Source organism: Lynx canadensis, chromosome F2 (assembly GCF_007474595.2).
Source record: "Lynx canadensis isolate LIC74 chromosome F2, mLynCan4.pri.v2, whole genome shotgun sequence".
In the NCBI taxonomy this organism is placed as follows: Eukaryota; Metazoa; Chordata; class Mammalia; order Carnivora; family Felidae; genus Lynx; species Lynx canadensis.
This window is the reverse complement of record NC_044320.2, coordinates 1,936,468-1,955,290: the sequence shown is the minus strand read 5'-3', so window position 1 is coordinate 1,955,290 and position 18,823 is coordinate 1,936,468. Positions and strand designations below refer to the sequence as shown.

The 18,823-nt window shown below is 62.7% G+C and overlaps 1 protein-coding gene across 1 annotated transcript in view; it reads right to left on the bottom strand.

The window, feature by feature from the left end:
- The window catches only part of TSNARE1 (t-SNARE domain containing 1), a 162,479-nt gene that overhangs the window by 7,768 nt on the left and 135,888 nt on the right, over positions 1-18,823 (bottom strand). The window contains 1 exon segment of the mRNA XM_032591902.1: positions 5,420-5,526. Within this exon segment, the coding sequence (XP_032447793.1) occupies positions 5,431-5,526 (96 nt within the window). The 3' untranslated portion in view covers positions 5,420-5,430.

Sequence of the window (18,823 nt, the reverse complement as noted above, 5' to 3'; positions counted from 1 at the left end):
GGCTCAGGCAGAGCAGCAGGGCGGCCCAAAGCCACCAGATCCCCGGCGACTGGACTCTCGGGACTTTGGCTCAGCACAGAGAGTTCATCCAATTCATCTCCCAAACTCTGGGGATGAAAGGTGCCACCACGAGCGGCCATGCCCCGACCACGAGCGGTCCCCACTGAGCCATCTGGAGCCACCCAGAACACACACGCAGACCCCGGATCCACCTCAGGGGCACGAAGACCGGGTCGGAGGCCTGGCCGTGGCACGCCCAGCTGTGTGGCCCGGGGCTGCACTTCACCTCCGGGCAAGGCTTTCTCTAACAGTCCCAACGGCGGATGAGCCTCCCCTCCCCCATGTTGCCCACTTCCGGGAACGGCCCTCCATCGGCCTGCACCTCAGTTCACTCGTCTGAACAAGGATACACCAGCACCTCCTTGATAAGGCTGCGGATGAAGTGAGACAATCCCCGGGCAAAGCTCCTACTAAGCGCTTGATGAGCAGAAAACAGAGCCACTGCTGGGTCCTGCCCTCCCAGGATGACACACTCAGGCCCTTATTCAAATTACAGCTTCCGGGAGCGGGGCCGGCCAGGGAAAGGTCTTTCCTGACCACACACGTATGGAAACACGCACACACGCAGACACACGCAGACACACGTGAAAACACACATGCGTGTACACACAGCAGAGAAGCATGGACATAAAAGTCCAGGCTACACGTTTCCCAAATGGAAATCAATGTCTTTTGGTCGATATTTCACAGCTTTCAGAAAACATTAAAAACATGACGTGCTAGAAGCCTCCATTTAGCCCCTTAAATTTTTTGTGCTCGTGAAAAATACTCCATTGACTGTTGCCTACATACAGTCATCTTCTGTCCCCCGAAGCCCAGCCTGTGACTCTCGCAGGGAGCCTGGGACCCAGGACAGGCACCCGTCAGCGCTCTGCTGGCCCTCTACCCCTTCACTCACCCATTCTGCCCCGGGTGCTGCACTTGGCCGGCGACCACAGACGGCTCACATCCCACAGGGACCCACGGACAGTCCACGGCAACCAAAGTCCAACACGAAAAGCGGTCCTGGGCTCGGCCGCTGCAGCCGTGCGTGCTCAGGAGGGCGGTGGGGTGGGGGGCTCCCCGGAGCCCAAGGACTCCCCTGCTTCTACAAGGTTCCACAGCCAAGATCTGGACAGTGGCGCACCGGGAGCCCGCCCGCCCGGTCTGTTCAGACGGCTACTGTGTGCCCACTGCAGCAGCCGGGGAACGAGGGACACAGGGTGCGCCTGCAGCCAGAGCCCTCTGCCCCCTGGGCCCGAAGGAGTCCCAGCTGGGCCGCCGGGGGGGAGCTGTGGCCACCTCTGGACACCTCAGTGCCGTGGGCAGTGCTGGGGACCCAGAGTTACCCTAACTTCCTCTTCCAGGCCCAACATGCGAGCCTGACCCCGAACTTCATCTCCAGTGTGAGGCCTCCTCACCAAATGACCAGGCTTGGACATGCTTCTGGAAACAGTTGCACTTTCCTGGGCGGGAAAGGGGGTTCCGACAGGGGCATCGGGGCTCGAGGCCGGGGCGACTTAGGGAGAATGGGCACGTGGGCTTGTCCCACTGTGTTTTCCCACGTGCCTGCCAGGGCCAAGGAAGCCCAGTCCTGACCACAGACTCAGTCTACACTCTGGTCACACCCGGAGCCCCGACTCAGTCCCAGACCAGCCTTCACGCTTACATAAATTGAGTGCGGGGACTCTGGGGGCACCTTCCCCACTGTGGAGCCTCCTGGCACTTGTCCTCCCGGACGCCTGCTTGGTGGCAGTCGCTGTCCCCACCCGAGTGAGCTCCCCCTCCTGACTCGTCCCTCAGGCCCCGTGAGGACCGGGTGCGAGCTGGATGTGCAAGGCCCTCGGTAAATAGGAAAGAGCTGAGGGGGGTGCACAGGGGGTGACCCAGACCGCGGTGTGACGTCGGTTGGGGGGGGGGGCTCCTCTGCCCCCTTGGAGCTGCCCGGATGGCAGGGTCTCACCCGTCGCACAGAAACGGGCACATGCACCCGGCCGTCATGTGGGGGGACTTCTTCCAAGTCGGGGAGCCGAGCTCCTCCCCCAGAGACTGCTGTTCTCTGAGGAAATCATACCCCAGCATTTGCATCAAGCCTCTTCCTTCCTCAGAGTGCTGTTTATATTTAGCTGCCTTCGTCCTCAGAGCAGCTCGGTGGGGCGGCGAGGGAAAGAGGGCAGCCTCCCCAGGCCCGCTTCTCTGGGACCCGAGCCGGAGGGCGGCCTCCGCGGCCCCCAGCGAGACCCTGCAGCCCCGGCCGGCTGCTCACAGACGGCATCCGGGGTGTCAGGCCCCTCTTCTGGCCCGGCGGGCGCACCTGAGCTGATGTGTCCCTGCATGGCCCGCGGGGACCCTTGGCCGAGGAAAGGGCTCCAGGGTGCAGAGTGGGGAAGCGGCTGGGTGGCCTCAACTATTCCCCAGCCCCAGAAGGGAAGGGGGGGGGAAATCTGAAGGGGAGAGAGGGTGTGCTGGCAGGAATCAGAGACCCAGCCCTGGAGGAGGAGCGAGGGGAGGGTCTGGCCCTTACAGCCCCGCCTCGCCTCGCCTCTAGATCACTGGGCATCCGTCCGTGGGGCCCCAGCTTCCTCCCAGGCACCTCAGTGTGGCTCCTGCAGACGAGGGTCATGGCTTCAGACAGCAAGATGTCCCCCAGGCCCCCTCTGTCCTGCTGCCCTGCCAAGCCTCTTCCGCCCCTTCTGAGCTCGGCACACGAGGGGCCCAGGCTTTGCGTGACCGAGGGCAAGCCCTGAGGACGGGCCGGTGTCCCCGGCAGAACGGGGCACCAGTGGTGAGGGGCGTCCATCCCGTGGGTAACATGCCTGCCAGCCTCAGGTGTCACACAAGTGGACCTCTGGCAGTGTCCTGGGGCTGTGGTCCCACGTGACCGCAAATGGAGTGACTTAAAACAACAGGAAATGCTCTCCCACAGCGTGGAGGCCAAAGTCTGCATGCCCGTGTCCACAAGGCCTCCAGGGGAAGATGCTTCCTGTTCTGCCCAGGCCCCCACACCTCCAGCCGAGGGGCACCAGCTGTGGACCCCAGCAGGAGGGGGCCGGGGACAGGCTCACTGCTCCTGAGTCCCAGCTGGGGACCTCCCGGGTCGGGGGGGGGGGGGGGGGGGGAGGAGGCACCGGCTCCCCAGGTGCCCAGGAGGATGACAGTCCCCACCAGGGCAGCCACGAGGGCGGGGCAGGGAGGCTGCCTGGGCCCCGCCCCCCCCCCCTCGCGGGGCTCCAAGGCCTCTGCCCCCTCGGGGGTCCCACCCCACCCAGCCTGCCACTTGAGGCAAGCTGCCGACCCCACCTGGGGAGCAGGCCCCTCCCATAGTCCCACCACCCAAGCAGCAATTCTCTCTGCGGGCCCAAAACTTCAGCAGCGAAGGGACCCCGGGGGAGCCAGGCCGCGCGGGGCTGCCGTGTGTCGTCGGGAAGTTCTGCAGCGGATCCAGGGATGAGCCGAGTACCGGGCGCCAGGGCCGGTTCGCACACAGCGTGCTCCCGGGGAAAGCCAAGACCTTCTGAGTCCGGGGCTCCCTCGGCCCCAGGGTTCAGCCGGGGTGGGACCCTGCCCAGCTCGGGGTACCAGGAGGACCGGTCCCTGCAGGCTGACAGCAAACGGGTCTCCCTCTCCACCCCCACCCCTCCTTGTTCTGGCTGCCTGCATCCCAGCCCAGCCGTAGGGACAGTGTGACCCAATCAGAGGCTGCCCGCCAGGACAGGGCTCTGGGCTGCCAGGGCTCCTCACTCCTGCCTTGTTGGTGTGGCTCTCCATGAGAGAGCGGCACTCGTTTTTTTTTTTGTTTGTTTGTTTGTTTTTAATGTTTATTTATTTTTGAGAGAGAGAGAGAGAGAGAGAGAGGGAGGGAGAAAGCGCGTGTGCATGGGTGGGGGGAGCGCAGAGAGAGAGGGAGACACAGAATCCGAAGCAGCTCCAGGCTCTGAGCTGTCAGCACAGAGCCCGACGTGGGGCTTCAACTCATGAACCACGAGACCATGACCTGAGCCAAAGTTAGTCGCCCAACCAACTGAGCCACCCAGGCACCTGGAGACAGCAGGACTTCTGAGACAAGTCTGGATGCGGGACCCTGAGGGCTCTGGGCTGTACTGACTGTCCACAGAGCACCCTGCAGCCCCCCCTCACCTGCTGCCCGCCACAGACGCTGCCGTAGGCTGTGATGGGGATCATGGGGACAACGACTGGGGGGGACACCGAGGGAGGCTATGGAGCCCAGTGGGGTCTGCTTGTCCCTCCCTGAAACCCCCGCCCAGCACCCGCAGCGTCCCAGAGCTGGGCCCTGTGCTGGACACCAGGGTGCCCTGAGGAGACAGACGTCCCTTTGCACCATTGCCCCCCTCCACCCACCCCCTCCCTGCAGCCAGGACCCTTCTAAAGGGCAAAGCCTCTGCAGCGCCCTGGATACAAAAGCCAGCCTCCAGGGTGACCCCCTGGTCCGCCCTCCCTGGAGGCACGCCCAGTGAGGCGCCCCTCCCACCCGCGGGGCCGGCCCCGAGGGAGTGGTAGGGTGCCGCAGAAGTGACTAGGTGCGGCGTCTGCCTGCCTCCCTGGGACGCCTCGCTCTGGGGGAGCCAGAATCCAACCGGATCGTCCTGCCCCTCATGTGCTGGGCCCCTCGTGTGCCGAGCTCAGAAGAAGGGGCGGAAGAGGCTTGGCAGGGCAGCAGGACGGAGGGGGCCTGGGGGACATCTTGCTGTCTGAAGCCATGACCCTCGTCTGCAGGAGCCACACTGAGGTGCCTGGGAGGAAGCTGGGGCCCCACGGACGGATGCCCAGTGATCTGGGTGCAGCCCCAGCCCACATCTGCCTGCACCCTCGGGAGAGACCCTGAGCAGAGCTCCCATATTCCTGACCCACAGAACCTGTGAGATAGTAAGTGTTTATTGCTGTTTTTAGCCACTAAGCTCTAAGCCAATCTGTTCCGCAGCCACAGAGAAGCCAGACACCCGCTCAGCACGCCGTGCCGGCTCCCACTGTCGCTGCGGCCGCGTCCCATGCCCCGTCTCGGCCTCCCATCCGCTCCAGCTCCTGCCCAGCCCCAGGACAGGCCCAGCACCTGCTCTCCACTGTCCAGCACCCCCGCCAGGGTCCTGGCACCCGCCCGCTGCACCTCCCAGCATGCTCTGCTCGCTGGCCGGCCCAGGGGAACTGCCAGTCGGGACCCTTCGGAAGTCGGTGCCTATATGAAGGGAGCTTTGGGTCAGCCGCCCCCACGGCTGTGGGCTCCAGGAAGGGGGCCCCCACCTGCCACATCCCCTGCTGGGTCACCGGGGCCAAACCCGCGCCTGGCACAGAGGAGGCTGGATGGATGCACAGATGAGCGGAAGGGTAGAGGGCCAGATGGCGTGGGGGCAGCTGGGACACTCACCGTCGGTGGCATTACTTTCTGATAGAGGTGGCAGTGATGAGGATGATGACCAGCAGGACAGTGACTCCAGCCGACAGGAAGCAGCACTTGATCTTGCGTCTCTGGAGCTGGGAGACAGAGAGACAGAGACAGAGACAGAGACAGAGAGAGGGAGAGAGGTTGTTATGGTGACCTGTAACTCAGCCTCCCATCCTGGGGGCATTTGGTACGTGCCCGCTTCGGGCTGTGGGCCAGGAAGAGCCTGTCCCTTGCCAGGCGCTCTGCCCTGAGCTGGCACACAGGCTTCGGGCTGGCCCTGGAGCCAGGCCCAAAGGGAAGGAGGCAGCCAGGCCTCGATGTAATGTCCAGTCGGCCCCCTTTAGCTCGGGAGGGGGGGGGGAGTCCTTAGCCACAGCCCTTCTTCGAACCTTGTTTTCTTTATAAGCACGGGTTGATGCCCCTGACTCCAGGGGGGGCATTTGAAAGCCTTAATTAAGATGGGGCATGGAAAGTACAGAATGTAGCCCTCACCAGATATTCTTATTCCTGTATATTGTTGTGGTTACTATTAATTGAACAGGTTCTGGGCCCCACCAGCAAGTCCTCATGGAGAGGGAGACACACAGATCTGTGCTGGGGACTCATGGGTAGATGACGATTGGGAGGCTTCTGGAAGAAAAGATACTTTATCTGGGTCCTGGGGGAGGGGTGGGGACTCTCCAGGAAGGTCAGGAGGTGGAAGGCAAGGGACCAAGGGAGAACCCAGGGCAAATGGGAGCTTAAAATGATCTGGTAGGTCACCAAGTGGCCAGCGCGGGTAGGGAAGGTAGGAAGGCAAGGGAGACAGATGGGATGGGCCTGCAGATTGTACAGGGGTTCGGGCAGCAAATCCAGGGACCGCACAGAAGACAGTGAAGAATTTTAAGCAGGGAGAGAGTGTAGTGAAGAGGCCACTTGGGAAGCAAATGGAGAAGGTGGGTTGGAAAGTGGAGAAGAACCATGAAGACTGGTCACAAGGAAGGCTGATCCGTGGAAGGGAAGGTGTCTGGAGAGGAAAGGGAGGATCAGAGGGGACAGAGGCAAGACCAGGAGAGAAATCCTCAGAATCACCTGGTTGTGACTGAGTATGCAAGGGAAGTGAGATAAATAAGTCAAGGATGAGTCCCCCAGGTTGCCCATCTGGGTCATCAGGTGGATGCTCTGGCTGTCCATTCATTTATCCATCCATTGATTCCACCCATCCACCCATCCACCTATCCTTCCATCCATCCATCCATCTGCCCATCCATCCATCCATCCATCCCTCCATCCATCTACCCACCCACCCACTTATGCGGCCAATCATCCATCCATCCACCCACCTACCTACTCATCTACCCATCAGCCTGTCCATTCACCCATCTACCCACCCATACATCCACCCAACTCCCTATCCATGCACTTATACGCCCATCCACCCACCCTCTGTCCATCTTTCTCAAAATGGCTATAGGTGGGGGTGGGGGTGAGGCACAGAAACTCAGCCATGAGTGAGGGGAGGAATTGGTGGTGACGAGGGGAGTCAGGGGGCTTCTTGGAGTAGGTGTGACTGAACTTGGGTTTGGAGGGGATGGTGTCCACAATGAGTTTTGGGGTGAGGGTCCAGTCCCACTGTAGGGTGGCAGGGGGGGTCTGCTGGGTGTCGGATGGGTATTTAGCTCCTTCAAGCTGCCTCGGTGTCATTCTACTTTGGAAGGGACGCACACACCATTTGAAGATCAGCCATCATCTGAACAGCTCTGCTTCCCAGCCTTGAGTCAGTATTACTACCCCAGGTTCTAGGCCACCACACAGTCACAGAGAGGTTAGGTGACCTCCCCCGGGGTTCCAAGATGGTGCATACAGATCTGAGGCTCAGGTCTCCCTGCCCCCAGCTGTTGTCACGAGTCACATGCCAACTGTGTGTGGGAGGGAGGCAAGGAGGGGCTGGGAGGCCCAGAGTAAATGAGAAACAGACCTCTAGTTGCTAAGAGCCGGGGGTGGGAGGGCAGAGAAACCCACAGCCCTGCTAGCAGGGAAAGAGAACCTGAGCCAAGGAGCAGTTCAGGACCCAGGACAGCGCCTGGGCGGAGGACCCTGGTGTCTCTGTCCGTGGTGCAAACGCACAGGCACCGTCCTCATCGGCAGGACAGCTGCCCTTTCCCGAGCCTTGCGTGGTGCCGACAGCAGGCTGTGTGGATTTGTTCACACTATCCTCACCCAGAGCTCAGAGGGTGCCCTGTCAACACCCTGGTCTGCAGATGATAGCTCAGACAGGTGAAGTAGCCTGCCCAGAGCCACCGGCTGGTGAGCTGCAGAGTCAGGATTCAAATCTGGCCTCCAGCGATGCAGCCAGCTCTTAAGCACTGCACGCCCCCCACAGATGGGATGCCCCGAGGTCTGACCCTCCACACACATCCGGCCCCTAAAGGAAGCTTACGCATGGAACCGGTTACATGCTTCATCACCCGCACGGATCTGGGAGCCCCCAAGGGAGGCGATGTGCCGTACGGAGCACAGCACCTGGGGTCAGGAAGGGCTGGCTGCAAGCGCCGTCCTCACGTCACAACCTGACTGCCTGACCTAGGGCATGTCGCTGGCCTCCTGGAGGCTCCGGTGTCTGGCTATCCCATCTGTGCAGCCCAGGCAGAGCCCAGCCAACGGGACCCTGCATGGCCTCATGCTCACCATCTGCCAGGGTTGTGTCCACACCTGCCCTGCCTGGGCCCAGATCAACCTTCCCGGACCATGACCTTGTCCTGGATGGCAGCCAAATGCCTCCTTGGATGTGATCTGCACTCAGACCTGTCTCTCCACCTCTACCCTCCAACCCTCCACCTCACTGAGGCAGGGAAGGGAGGCGGAGAAGCTGGGAGACACAGGAACAGCCAAAGGGACTGGGCTAGGGTGGAGAAGGATCCCCCGAGAGGCAGGAGAGATCACCTGGAGAGGAATGGGGGGACAAGTGACTCCTTGGCACCTTCCAAACCTACAGCAGCCTCCACCAAGCCTGGACCCTTCCAGTCCCCTCTCTACCCCACCAGCAAACTGCCACAGGGTCTCTCCACTGACTTCAAGGGGAAGAGGCAGGTGGGGCCGTGACAGGCAGGGCCCAGGGGCTACCAGGAGCCCGGGCTAGGACATATGGTGGAGGCGGAGGCAGTCCTTTGATGAGCTCTGCAGACCCAACCCGCAGCTCCCCTCCTGGCACGAGGCAGAGCCCCACCCCCAGCCACCTCTGCTCCAGCCCCCAGCACCTGCCGCCTCCCCTGCAGGGAGGGAGCCTTGTGCAGAGGCACCAACTCCCGAGGGGGCCACAGGCCAGGAGCTGAAGATGTCACCTCAGTTCAGCGTCCAGCAGCAAGATGAGGGGCGGAGGGCAGGGCATGGGTCACCTGATGGGCTGACCTCTCTGGCTCCCTGGTGACCTTCCAGTAGAGCATGGAGAGACTTCCTTAAGGAGGTGGGAGGGTTTTCCCACTGAATATCGCTGACTCTGAAAGGGGAGGAGGCCACACAAGGCGCCAAGCTCGGGCCATTTTTAAAGGCTGGGCCCTGGACCCAGGCAGGGGCTGCTGAGTGGGCGGATGGCTGGGGCCTCAGAGCAGCCCCCCATGAGCCCCCCATTTCCCTGTGCTGGGGAGGCACCCTCATCTACAGCAAGCCCTTCAGTGGTTAGAGGGAAAGTGCCAACAGCGATGCCACAGCACTGGCCTGGGCGATCTGGTGGCACGGGCTGAGCTGTGTCCCCCCAAAAGGATGTGCTGAAGTCCTAGCCCCCAGGACCTCAGAACGGGGCCTTACTTGGAGACGGGGCCTTTATGGAGGTGATGCCGTTAAAGCGAGGTCATCGGGTGGGCACTGATGTATCATGACCGGTGTCCTCGTAAGACGGGCAATTTGGACCCGGGTCCACAGGGAGAACGCCGTGTGAACACGGGGACGGCTGTCTGTCTACCGGCCAAGGAGAGGGGCCTGGAACAGATTCGCCCTCACGGCCCTCAGAAAGAGCCAGCCCCGGGGCGCCTGGCTGGCTCAGTCCATAGAGCATGTGACTCTTGATCTCGGGGTTATGGGTTCAAGCCCATGTTGGGTATAGACATCACTCAAAAATTAAATCTTAGGGGCGCCTGGCTGGCTCAGTGGGTTGACTGTCCAACTCTCAATCTCAGCTCGTGATCTCATGGTTTGTGGGATCGAGTCCCAAGTTGGGCTCTGTGCTGATAGGATGGAACCTACTTGGGAGTCTCTCTCTCCCTCTCTCTCTCTCTGCCCCTCCCCACTCACTTGCACATGCTCTCTCTCTCTCTCTCAAAATAAATAAGTAAACCTAAAAAAATCTTTAAAAAAATTAATTTAGAAAGAGCCGATCTTGCTGACACCTTGACCTTGAACTTCTGGTCTCCAGACTATGGAACAGTGAAGGCTGGCCTTTCAGCTGCCCCATCTGTGGTGATTAACTGAACAGACCCAGAGCCATTTCCTTGCTGACCCTGGAGAGTGGCCTCCTGATGGAGAGCTCAGGGGCGGAGCCAATTCTCAGCCTCACCCAGCCCAGCCGTGGGCACCCTTGCCAGAGAAGAGCTGTCCCTTCCTCCTCTGCCCAGGTCTCCCCAAAGCCCTCACTGCCCAGAGGTGGGGAGCCCCCGCAGCAAGGGGCCACAGGTCACTCTCTGGGAGCAAGGGTGGAGTCCCCCAGCCCTCTACCCATGTCCAATACCCAAGGGGCTGTCACGAGGCCCCCAGTGACCAGACTTCCAAGACACAGAGTCCCCCTGTCCTGATGGCTGCCCGTCTCCGTCCTCCTAGGGATGGCGCTGGGCACCACACACCGGCCACGACGCTCAGGACAGCCCGTTTCAGAGATGCAAACACCGAAGCTGGGGAACGCCCTCCCAGGCCCTCAGTGTGGTTTTGGGACAAAGCTGTCCGGGGACCAGACAGGAAGGAAAGGGCAGGGAGAAGACACCACAGGGGACAGGGACCCCAGCCCTGCCTTCATGCCCAAGTGGGGTCTGGGTCCTGCCTCCGCTTGGCTGCCTCACACTCCAAGGAGCCACTGTGACTAATCACTCTTAAATGACAGCCCTGCATTGAAGGAGCTGATGGGGCTGACAGTGGGGGGCCAATTAACCCAAATTATGAATTACGCTCTTGACGGGGGCCCAATTAGTGTCAGCTGTGCGGTCAAAAGCTCCTGTGCAGTAACAGCTGGGGGAATGCGGCCCCTACCAGGCCTGCTCGGGCCTCCGAGGGGGCGGAGGGGTGGAGTCTAAGTTACAAGGGTGGGTGGAGACAGGGAGAGGGTGGAGTCTAAGTTACAGGGGTGGGTGGAGTCTAAGTTACAGGGGTGGGTGGAGACAGGGAGAGGGTGGAGCCTAAGTTACAGGGGTGGGTGGAGACAGGGAGAGGGTGGAGTCTAAGTTACAGGGGTGGGTGGAGACAGGGAGAGGGTGGAGTCCAAGTTACAGGGGTGGGTGGAGACAGGGAGAGGGTGGAGTCTAAGTTACAGGGGTGGGTGGAGACAGGGAGAGGGTGGAGTCCAAGTTACAGGGGTGGGTGGAGTCTAAGTTACAGGGGTGGGTGGAGACAGGGAGAGGGTGGAGTCTAAGTTACAGGGGTGGGTGGAGACAGGGAGAGGGTGGAGTCTAAGTTACAGGGGTGGGTGGAGACAGGGAGAGGGTGGAGTCCAAGTTACAGGGGTGGGTGGAGACAGGGAGAGGGTGGAGTCCAAGTTACAGGGGTGGGTGGAGACAGGGAGAGGGTGGAGTCCAAGTTACAGGGGTGGGTGGAGTCTAAGTTACAGGGGTGGGTGGAGACAGGGAGAGGGTGGAGCCTAAGTTACAGGGGTGGGTGGAGACAGGGAGAGGGTGGAGTCTAAGTTACAGGGGTGGGTGGAGACAGGGAGAGGGTGGAGTCTAAGTTACAGGGGTGGGTGGAGTCTAAGTTACAGGGGTGGGTGGAGACAGGGAGAGGGTGGAGTCTAAGTTACAGGGGTGGGTGGAGACAGGGAGAGGGTGGAGTCCAAGTTACAGGGGTGGGTGGAGTCTAAGTTACAGGGGTGGGTGGAGACAGGGAGAGGGTGGAGTCTAAGTTACAGGGGTGGGTGGAGACAGGGAGAGGGTGGAGTCCAAGTTACAGGGGTGGGTGGAGTCTAAGTTACAGGGGTGGGTGGAGACAGGGAGAGGGTGGAGTCTAAGTTACAGGGGTGGGTGGAGACAGGGAGAGGGTGGAGTCTAAGTTACAGGGGTGGGTGGAGACAGGGAGAGGGTGGAGTCCAAGTTACAGGGGTGGGTGGAGACAGGGAGAGGGTGGAGTCCAAGTTACAGGGGTGGGTGGAGACAGGGAGAGGGTGGAGTCCAAGTTACAGGGGTGGGTGGAGTCTAAGTTACAGGGGTGGGTGGAGACAGGGAGAGGGTGGAGCCTAAGTTACAGGGGTGGGTGGAGACAGGGAGAGGGTGGAGTCTAAGTTACAGGGGTGGGTGGAGACAGGGAGAGGGTGGAGTCCAAGTTACAGGGGTGGGTGGAGTCTAAGTTACAGGGGTGGATGGAGACAGGGAGAGGGTGGAGTCTAAGTTACAGGGGTGGGTGGAGACAGGGAGAGGGTGGAGTCTAAGTTACAGGGGTGGGTGGAGACAGGGAGAGGGTGGAGTCCAAGTTACAGGGGTGGGTGGAGTCTAGTTCGGGAGGACCTTGCTCCGCGGCTCCCCCTCTGCCCACCGGGCCTCACTCAGAGAACTCCTGCTCCATCGGCAAAACCCAGGCCGGCACCGCCACCTCCAGGATGCCCTCCCCCAGCCCGCGCTTCCTCCCACACAAAACCTGCTGCTTCTGCGCCAGCTCGGCCCCTTTCCTCCCACTAGGACACTGCAGGTGGGAGCGTGTTTGGCCGACTGCTGCCCTGACCCGGGCAGGGCTTAGCGGAAGCCAGAGGACCAAGGGGAGGGGACCGGCTGTGCCCACGTGGGGCCCTGCCGCCGCCCTCAGGCCTCCACAGGCTCCGTGTCCACGCTGAGAGAGGACGGACGCTGGGTCATCAGTCCAGGGGGCACACACGCGGGTGCCGCCACCCTCCGCCTGCTCCCCCTTCCGTAAAATGAGGGACCAGGGTGTACCCCCAGCACAGGGACTGAGGCGGCAGCGCTGGAGGGGGCGGGCGGGCGCGGCTGAGGGGAGAGGGGCTTCGGGGCCTGCGGAGGTGCGCAGTCAGGTGAGAAGCAAGGCGGAGCCAGCCTCAGAAGCAGGGGAGGGTGAGCGGAGAGACTCCCAGGCTCCCTCCTCCCCACCCCTGCAATTCTCTGGGACTCCAGGCCCAGTGGAGGGAGCCAAAGCTGTGCTCACAGTAGCAGCCGGCCGGCCGGAACCTGGGAGAGCTTTCTCCAAAGGCCCACGGGCCAGGCTCTGGGAATATACCACACGCACCCCTGGCCTCTGTGCGCCCCAATAAAGGTCACGGCCAGCTCACACTAGGTGAAGCCCCAACGCGCGCGCGCACCCTTCTAAGCAGCATTTCGGTGCCACAGCCTTAGATACAGCACCGCGTAAGGACCCCACACAGCGGGGAGCACGGTCATCACAAGGGACGGAAAACAAAGCGAACAAAAAAAGAAATTCAAAGAACCAGAGTCTGTGAGTCTGTGCAGGAACAGAAGGAAACTCCGCACAACTGACGCGCCATCCTCCGAGAGCAGAGAACACGCCCCCGGGACAGGCTGGGGGGAAAGGCCTGGGGGGAGGGGCAAGTCCCCCAAGCCCTCCAGGCCCTGCCCCCTGCACCTGCAGGCTGCGCGAGGGGCGGGGCCCGCCTCCCAGAGCCGGGCCAGGGGGCAGCCCGGCGGTACCGTGGGGTGAGAGGACCCCGGGGCAGCGCGGGAAGGCTGCTCTGCCCACTCCCCAGCTGCCCGACCAGCACCAGGGGCGGGGTCCGGGGGTCCCCCGGTGACCTAGTGACAAGCATGGCCGCCCAGACACTCCCCGAGGAACTGAGGACACTTGCCCACGGAGCTGCCACAAAGTGGGGTGTCAGGCCTCCAGCCAGCAGGCCGGGCCCCCCAACCTGCTCCCCTCCGGCCTCCACCTGGCTCTCCCTGCCCGGAAAGGGCCTGGATGGGGCTCCAGGGCGGCCCGCCCTTCCCTCCAAGACTCCCGCTCTCAGCCTGCTTCCTCGTGTGACAGGAGAGGCGATACCACCCCTCATGGCTTCTCTGAAGGTGGACGCCCGCCTGGACCCGGACGGCGCATCTCTGCACACCTCGGCCCCAAATTCTAGGGCGGGCCCCTGCACAGGCGGCCGGTGACCCAGGCCAGCAGGGCCTGCGTCCGGTGGGTGCTCACTAAAGCCAGAGCCTCTTCAGGGGTCCAGGGCAGCTGGACGCCTCTATGCCTGACCTGACGCTGCCCTCAGCCTCTGGGTCCTGCTGTCCTGTGTCACAGCGGTCCAGAAGGGCCAAGTGGGGGTCCTGGAAACCCGTCTCCAGCAGCCATGGGCTCACTGGGGAGAAGGGAGCCAAGAGAAGGAAAAGCGGGATGGAGGCTGAGGGGGGCGAGGGCATCGGGGCATCAGGTGCTGGGCTTGGGACTCGGTGGGACCAAGGGCAGCCCCCGCCCTCGCCTCCAGGGACCCTTGCTGACACCCAAGGCCTCGAGTACTGGGCCTGGTGGTCCGGGTGAGGACGCAGCCCAGGGAAGGGCAGTGACTGGCCCAGGGCCTCCCAGTGAGGGGGCTGGACTCCTGGGCCAGACCCCGTGCCCCCAGCCCACACAGCTCTGTGCCCTCTCTCGGCCGGGAGCTCGGCCCCTCCGCCCCTGCCCTCTGACCCACCGGTACCCTCCTTCCCCACCCCCCCCCGAAGCTGCCCAGCCCCCACCCCACTCCTCAGAAGCCGCTTCCCATGCAAATGTATTCAGAATACATGACATTTCAGAAACATCTATTTGTATATATTTAGACTCCATTTCAAAAGAATTATTCAAAATCGGAGCCATTTGGATAGATGGGTGTGGAACGGATTGTTTCTTAAGTGTTCACGTTAAAAATATCATGTTTTCTAAGTGGATCACAAATGCTGTAATTATTGAAATGGGCACATTCTGCCGGGGGAAAATTACAGAATCATGACTTGATTTACGGATTCTGTGTCCTGAGGACAGTGCTCAAGGGGCACCTGTCCCAGGACAGCACTGGGGCACCTGCTCCAGAACAGGGCACGGGGCACCTTTCCCCGGACAGGGCACAAGGGCACTCACCCCAGGATGGCACTGGCCAGAGACCCGGGGGCTTTGGTGGATGCCACACTCCACCAGGTGAGTGCTGGCCCCACTGTGCTGGGACCCGCCCCAGGGGACCGACAAGGTGTAGGGCAGGAGGGGGCCGGTGCAGGTTAGTGTCTGAGGCCGAGGTGGGGCTGGAGGTTCTGAGGTCCGGGGAAGGAGCTGGCTCATCCAGGGCCTGGGACGTGGAGGGGCTGGGGCTGGGGCGGCCAGGCCTCATTCTTCTCTCCTGGGCTGAACACCAGCCTGGCCCCCCAACCCCAACTCCACCCACCCCCACGAAAAACCCCACCTGTACACCTGCCTCTCTCAGCTTGATGCAAGGCCTCACCAGACTGCCTCCTCCTCCCTAAATATGGCCCCAGCCCCAGGACCTTTGCACTGCTGCTCCTACTGTTTGAACCATCCTAACCCCCTTTCCCACGTGGCTCAGGTTCCAACCTGAAAGTATGTCCTGATGCCTCAGGGGATGCCCACCTGCCCACCCCACGTCGCTGCCCTCTGTGATCAGGATGGTGGGCTTGTCTTCCCCTCCCCTCTGAGCCCATGACTTCTGGTGGGCAGGGCTCAATCATGCCAGGCTCAGGACTCCCACCCTGGGCAGTGTCACTGGTGGGGACAGAAGCGGGCCAGGGAGCCAGGCTCCGTGCACTGCGGTCTTCACTCACTGGCTGTAGAAAGCAGGCTTGGTGACCACCCTTCACGCGTGTGTGCAGGGGTGAGGCCGGCATCCCTCCGAGGGGGCCCCGGGGGGGGCAGAGCACTTGCCATATGCCGGACCCAAAGCAGGCGCCTACCAGGGCCAGTCCCTCCAACAGAACGTCTTGTCGGTGAAAGGAACCCAGTCTGTGCTTTCACGCCGGATGGAGTCAACCCTGACCAACGACTCCCTCCGTCGGGGACCAGGTGTCTCTGGGCGCTCAGGGGAGGGTCCCCTGGTGGGACCTCCTCAGGGCTCAAGGGGACGCAGCATTAGGTAGAAGCCTCCGAACAAAGCCCCCAGGCCCAGCAATGCCACTTGGGGAGTACTTGGGGGACAGCTCATCCCAAGGCCGTTCTAGCTTCCGAAGGTCATGGCCACATACTGGGCAAGTGCACCCGGCCACTCGGCCAGCCTCCTGCGGCGTCAGAGGGGGGTCCGCTGCGTGTGCTGCCGGGAGAGAGGCCCCGAGACGCGCGAGTGGGAATGAGCGTGAGACGGTGCCCGTGGGCAGCCGTCCGCGTCACAGACACACGTGCACACGCAGGACAGTCGGGTCACTGCAGACACGTCACCACTGTCACTTCCCGGCACCACTCTTCTCCGGGGGGAGCTTCTATTTTGTTTGGTTTTTGCTTTTGTGTTTTGGCTTCAAGGAGCTTCTGTGATGAAGACACAAGTCTGAACTGGGAAGCCTTTTAAGACCCGCTGCGGCGCCTCCCAGCTGCCCGGGCTGTGGGACGTGGGACAGTGGGGCCAGAGTGTCTGGGCTGGGACTCGTGCCCCCAGGAGGTCACGGACAGGACCAGCCCCCACGAGCCAGGGGCCAGTTTGCAGGTGTCAGGCACGGACGTCCCACGGAGGTCCCGGCCCCCGTCCCATCTCTGTGACCCAGTCCTGAGCTGCTCCCCACCAGCCGCGTCCCCAGACCCCCTCTTGCCGGAGCTCCCTGACAGCCGTGTGAACAAGTGAAGGCCCCTACCGACATCCACCCCCACCCCCAGCTGATTGCCCCGAGCTCCTCTCTCCTTTCCCAGAATTAGTAACAAACACGCATGGGCCCCCCCACCCCCCGTGTGCCAAGCGCCGTCCCAGCGTTGGAGCGGCAGCAGGGAACGACGATGCCTCGGCGTGGAGGCGGCTTCCCAGGAGGAGCCAGGTGAGAAGCAGGCTCTCGGGAAAACCCACAGGGCGCAGGGGGGGGGGGGGCAATGAAGAGTAGAAGAAGAAGAAGCAGGGCTCGGGGCCGATCGGCGAAGGCATCGCTACGAAGCTGACTTTTCCATCTAGACCTGAAGGCAGGGAGGGAGGGAGTCAGCAGATTTGTGAGAATGGTCCAGGCAGCAGGTCTGTGCGTGCCAAGGCCCTGAGGCAGAGAGTACCTGGGCGGCCCTGGAATGAGGGCGTGAGGCTGGTGTGGTCTGAACAACGGAGAGCAGGACTGAGGCCTCGGGCCTCAGGACGTTTGCACGCACTGTTCACGCCACCTGGGCATAGCCCAGCCTCACCTCCTGCCGCTCTTTGCTCGTTTGTCAGCAAAACCCTCGCCGGCCATGCTAAGAGGGCCCGGCCCTCTTCATGCACACCGGCCGTGCCCACCCTGGCCTCCTCGCCCTCCGCTCGGTTCCCTGCGTGCGGTGCTGGGTACCTCCCGCACTCCCGATTGTGTCCGGCTCTCCCGACTAGCGTGTCCGCCCTACGGGCCCAGGACCGGGGCTGGCTCACAGAGGGGCTCGTATCTGGGGGAGCTGCATTGCTAAGCATCACCACATGCGGAATCCACGGCGTTACGCCCGCTCGTCCCCGGAAGGCGCCTGGCGTGAAGGCGGCTCTCACGGAACGAGCAGGTCTCCCAGCTCCGCCCCTGGGCGCTGGTCGGCACCAGGGCCCCTGAGCCTCGGTTTCTGGTCTACAAAACATGGTAACGAACAGTCTCGTGGAACCCACGGCGGGGACGCCCGTGGTCCCTGGTGACTTCACTTCGTGCTGTAAACGCACACGCTCTCGTTCCTGTTAAGGAAATGTCCCCAAACTCTAGGATATGGTGCCGTGACGCTGCTGCCCCAGCAGGCTGGGGACCCCGCTGGACCCCGAGCGACAGCTGGAGGAAATGCGCATCTTGGTTGAGTGGACACTGCTCGCCGGGCAGGTGCGTGTGATGACACCGCACGCGGGTCCCTACATGTCACTCAGGCGAGTGTCGGTCGGGGCCGCTGGCAGGTCGGTCAGAGACAGCTGTCTGCTTGTCCTTCCCTCCTGGCCCGCGCCATCCGCCTGGGTCTGCGCGTTCCTACCGAGGGCGGTGGCCAGCCTCACCCAGCGGAGGCAGCCGGGCCGCTTCACCGACGAGGCCCTGCCCCCCCGCCTGCCTCTTCTCTGGGAGAAGGACGCCCTCCTGTCTCTTTTGGGCCCCAGGACCCCCGCCCCTCCCAGGCCGCGCAGGAGGTACTCAGCTCCCCCAGACCCTGCCCCCCATCAGCACCAGTCCCCAGCTTCGCTCCCCCGCCTCCCACCTCCTTTGTCCTCCGCTAGCTGAGCTCGTCCAGCTGGGGGACGTCCCGGACAAACATGCAGAGACACAGAGGACAGAGGGAGGGTCCCACCTGCAGCTCAGCCCGCCGTGCCACCAAGGTGCCAGCTGCCAGCCTCTCCCCAGAACCCCATTCTCCAGCAGGACCCTCAGTGGGACATCAGCCCCTGTCCCCTGCCTGCAGCACCCACAGCCGCCTCCACCCCCCGGGTCCCCCCCCACCATGCACAGGCGCTAGCCGGGCCTGGGGACAGGAGGAGAGGCGCAGGTCAGGGGGAGGCTCCCGGAGGAGGTCCTGGGGGCGAGGGCAGGTGGAAGGGGAGAGGGTGGATCGGCCGGAGCTCCGAGGTCAAGGTCCTGCTAGCAGTCAGAGGCCGCACCGCGGCCACATCCCCCTACCAGGGCCAACCTTCTTCTGCGTAAGTGTGGCCCACTGCGGCCCCTTCCTAGGAGGAGCCTGAGCCCTGGGTCGGCGCCAGCCCCCACCTCAGCCATCTGCTTCTGTCTCCCCACGACGCCGAAGGTGGTCCTGACTCGCAGGTCCCCACCCTGCACCCTCCCAAACCCAGTCTGCCGTGCAGGCGGGGAAGGGCGCGAGCCTGTGTGGAGGGCCCTGTCCCTGTCGCCAGGGCGCTGACCCGTGCATGCCACTTCAGGGGCAGCACTGACTGCCGCTGCCGCGCGGGGCCCCTGCTCTGTCCCAGGCCCTGCGTGGCCACCTTCAGGATGACAGCAGTAAACAGTCTCACGAGCTAGATCCACGCCGGGTCCGCCAGCGCGGAGCATCTGAGGACAGGTGCGCCTGCAGGCGCTGGGGAGCCGATGGTGGGGGGGGGGGTGTCACACGTGGATGATAAACACAACGTGTCTTTAAATCAGACGGTAGGTGAGCAGGCAGAAACCGTGG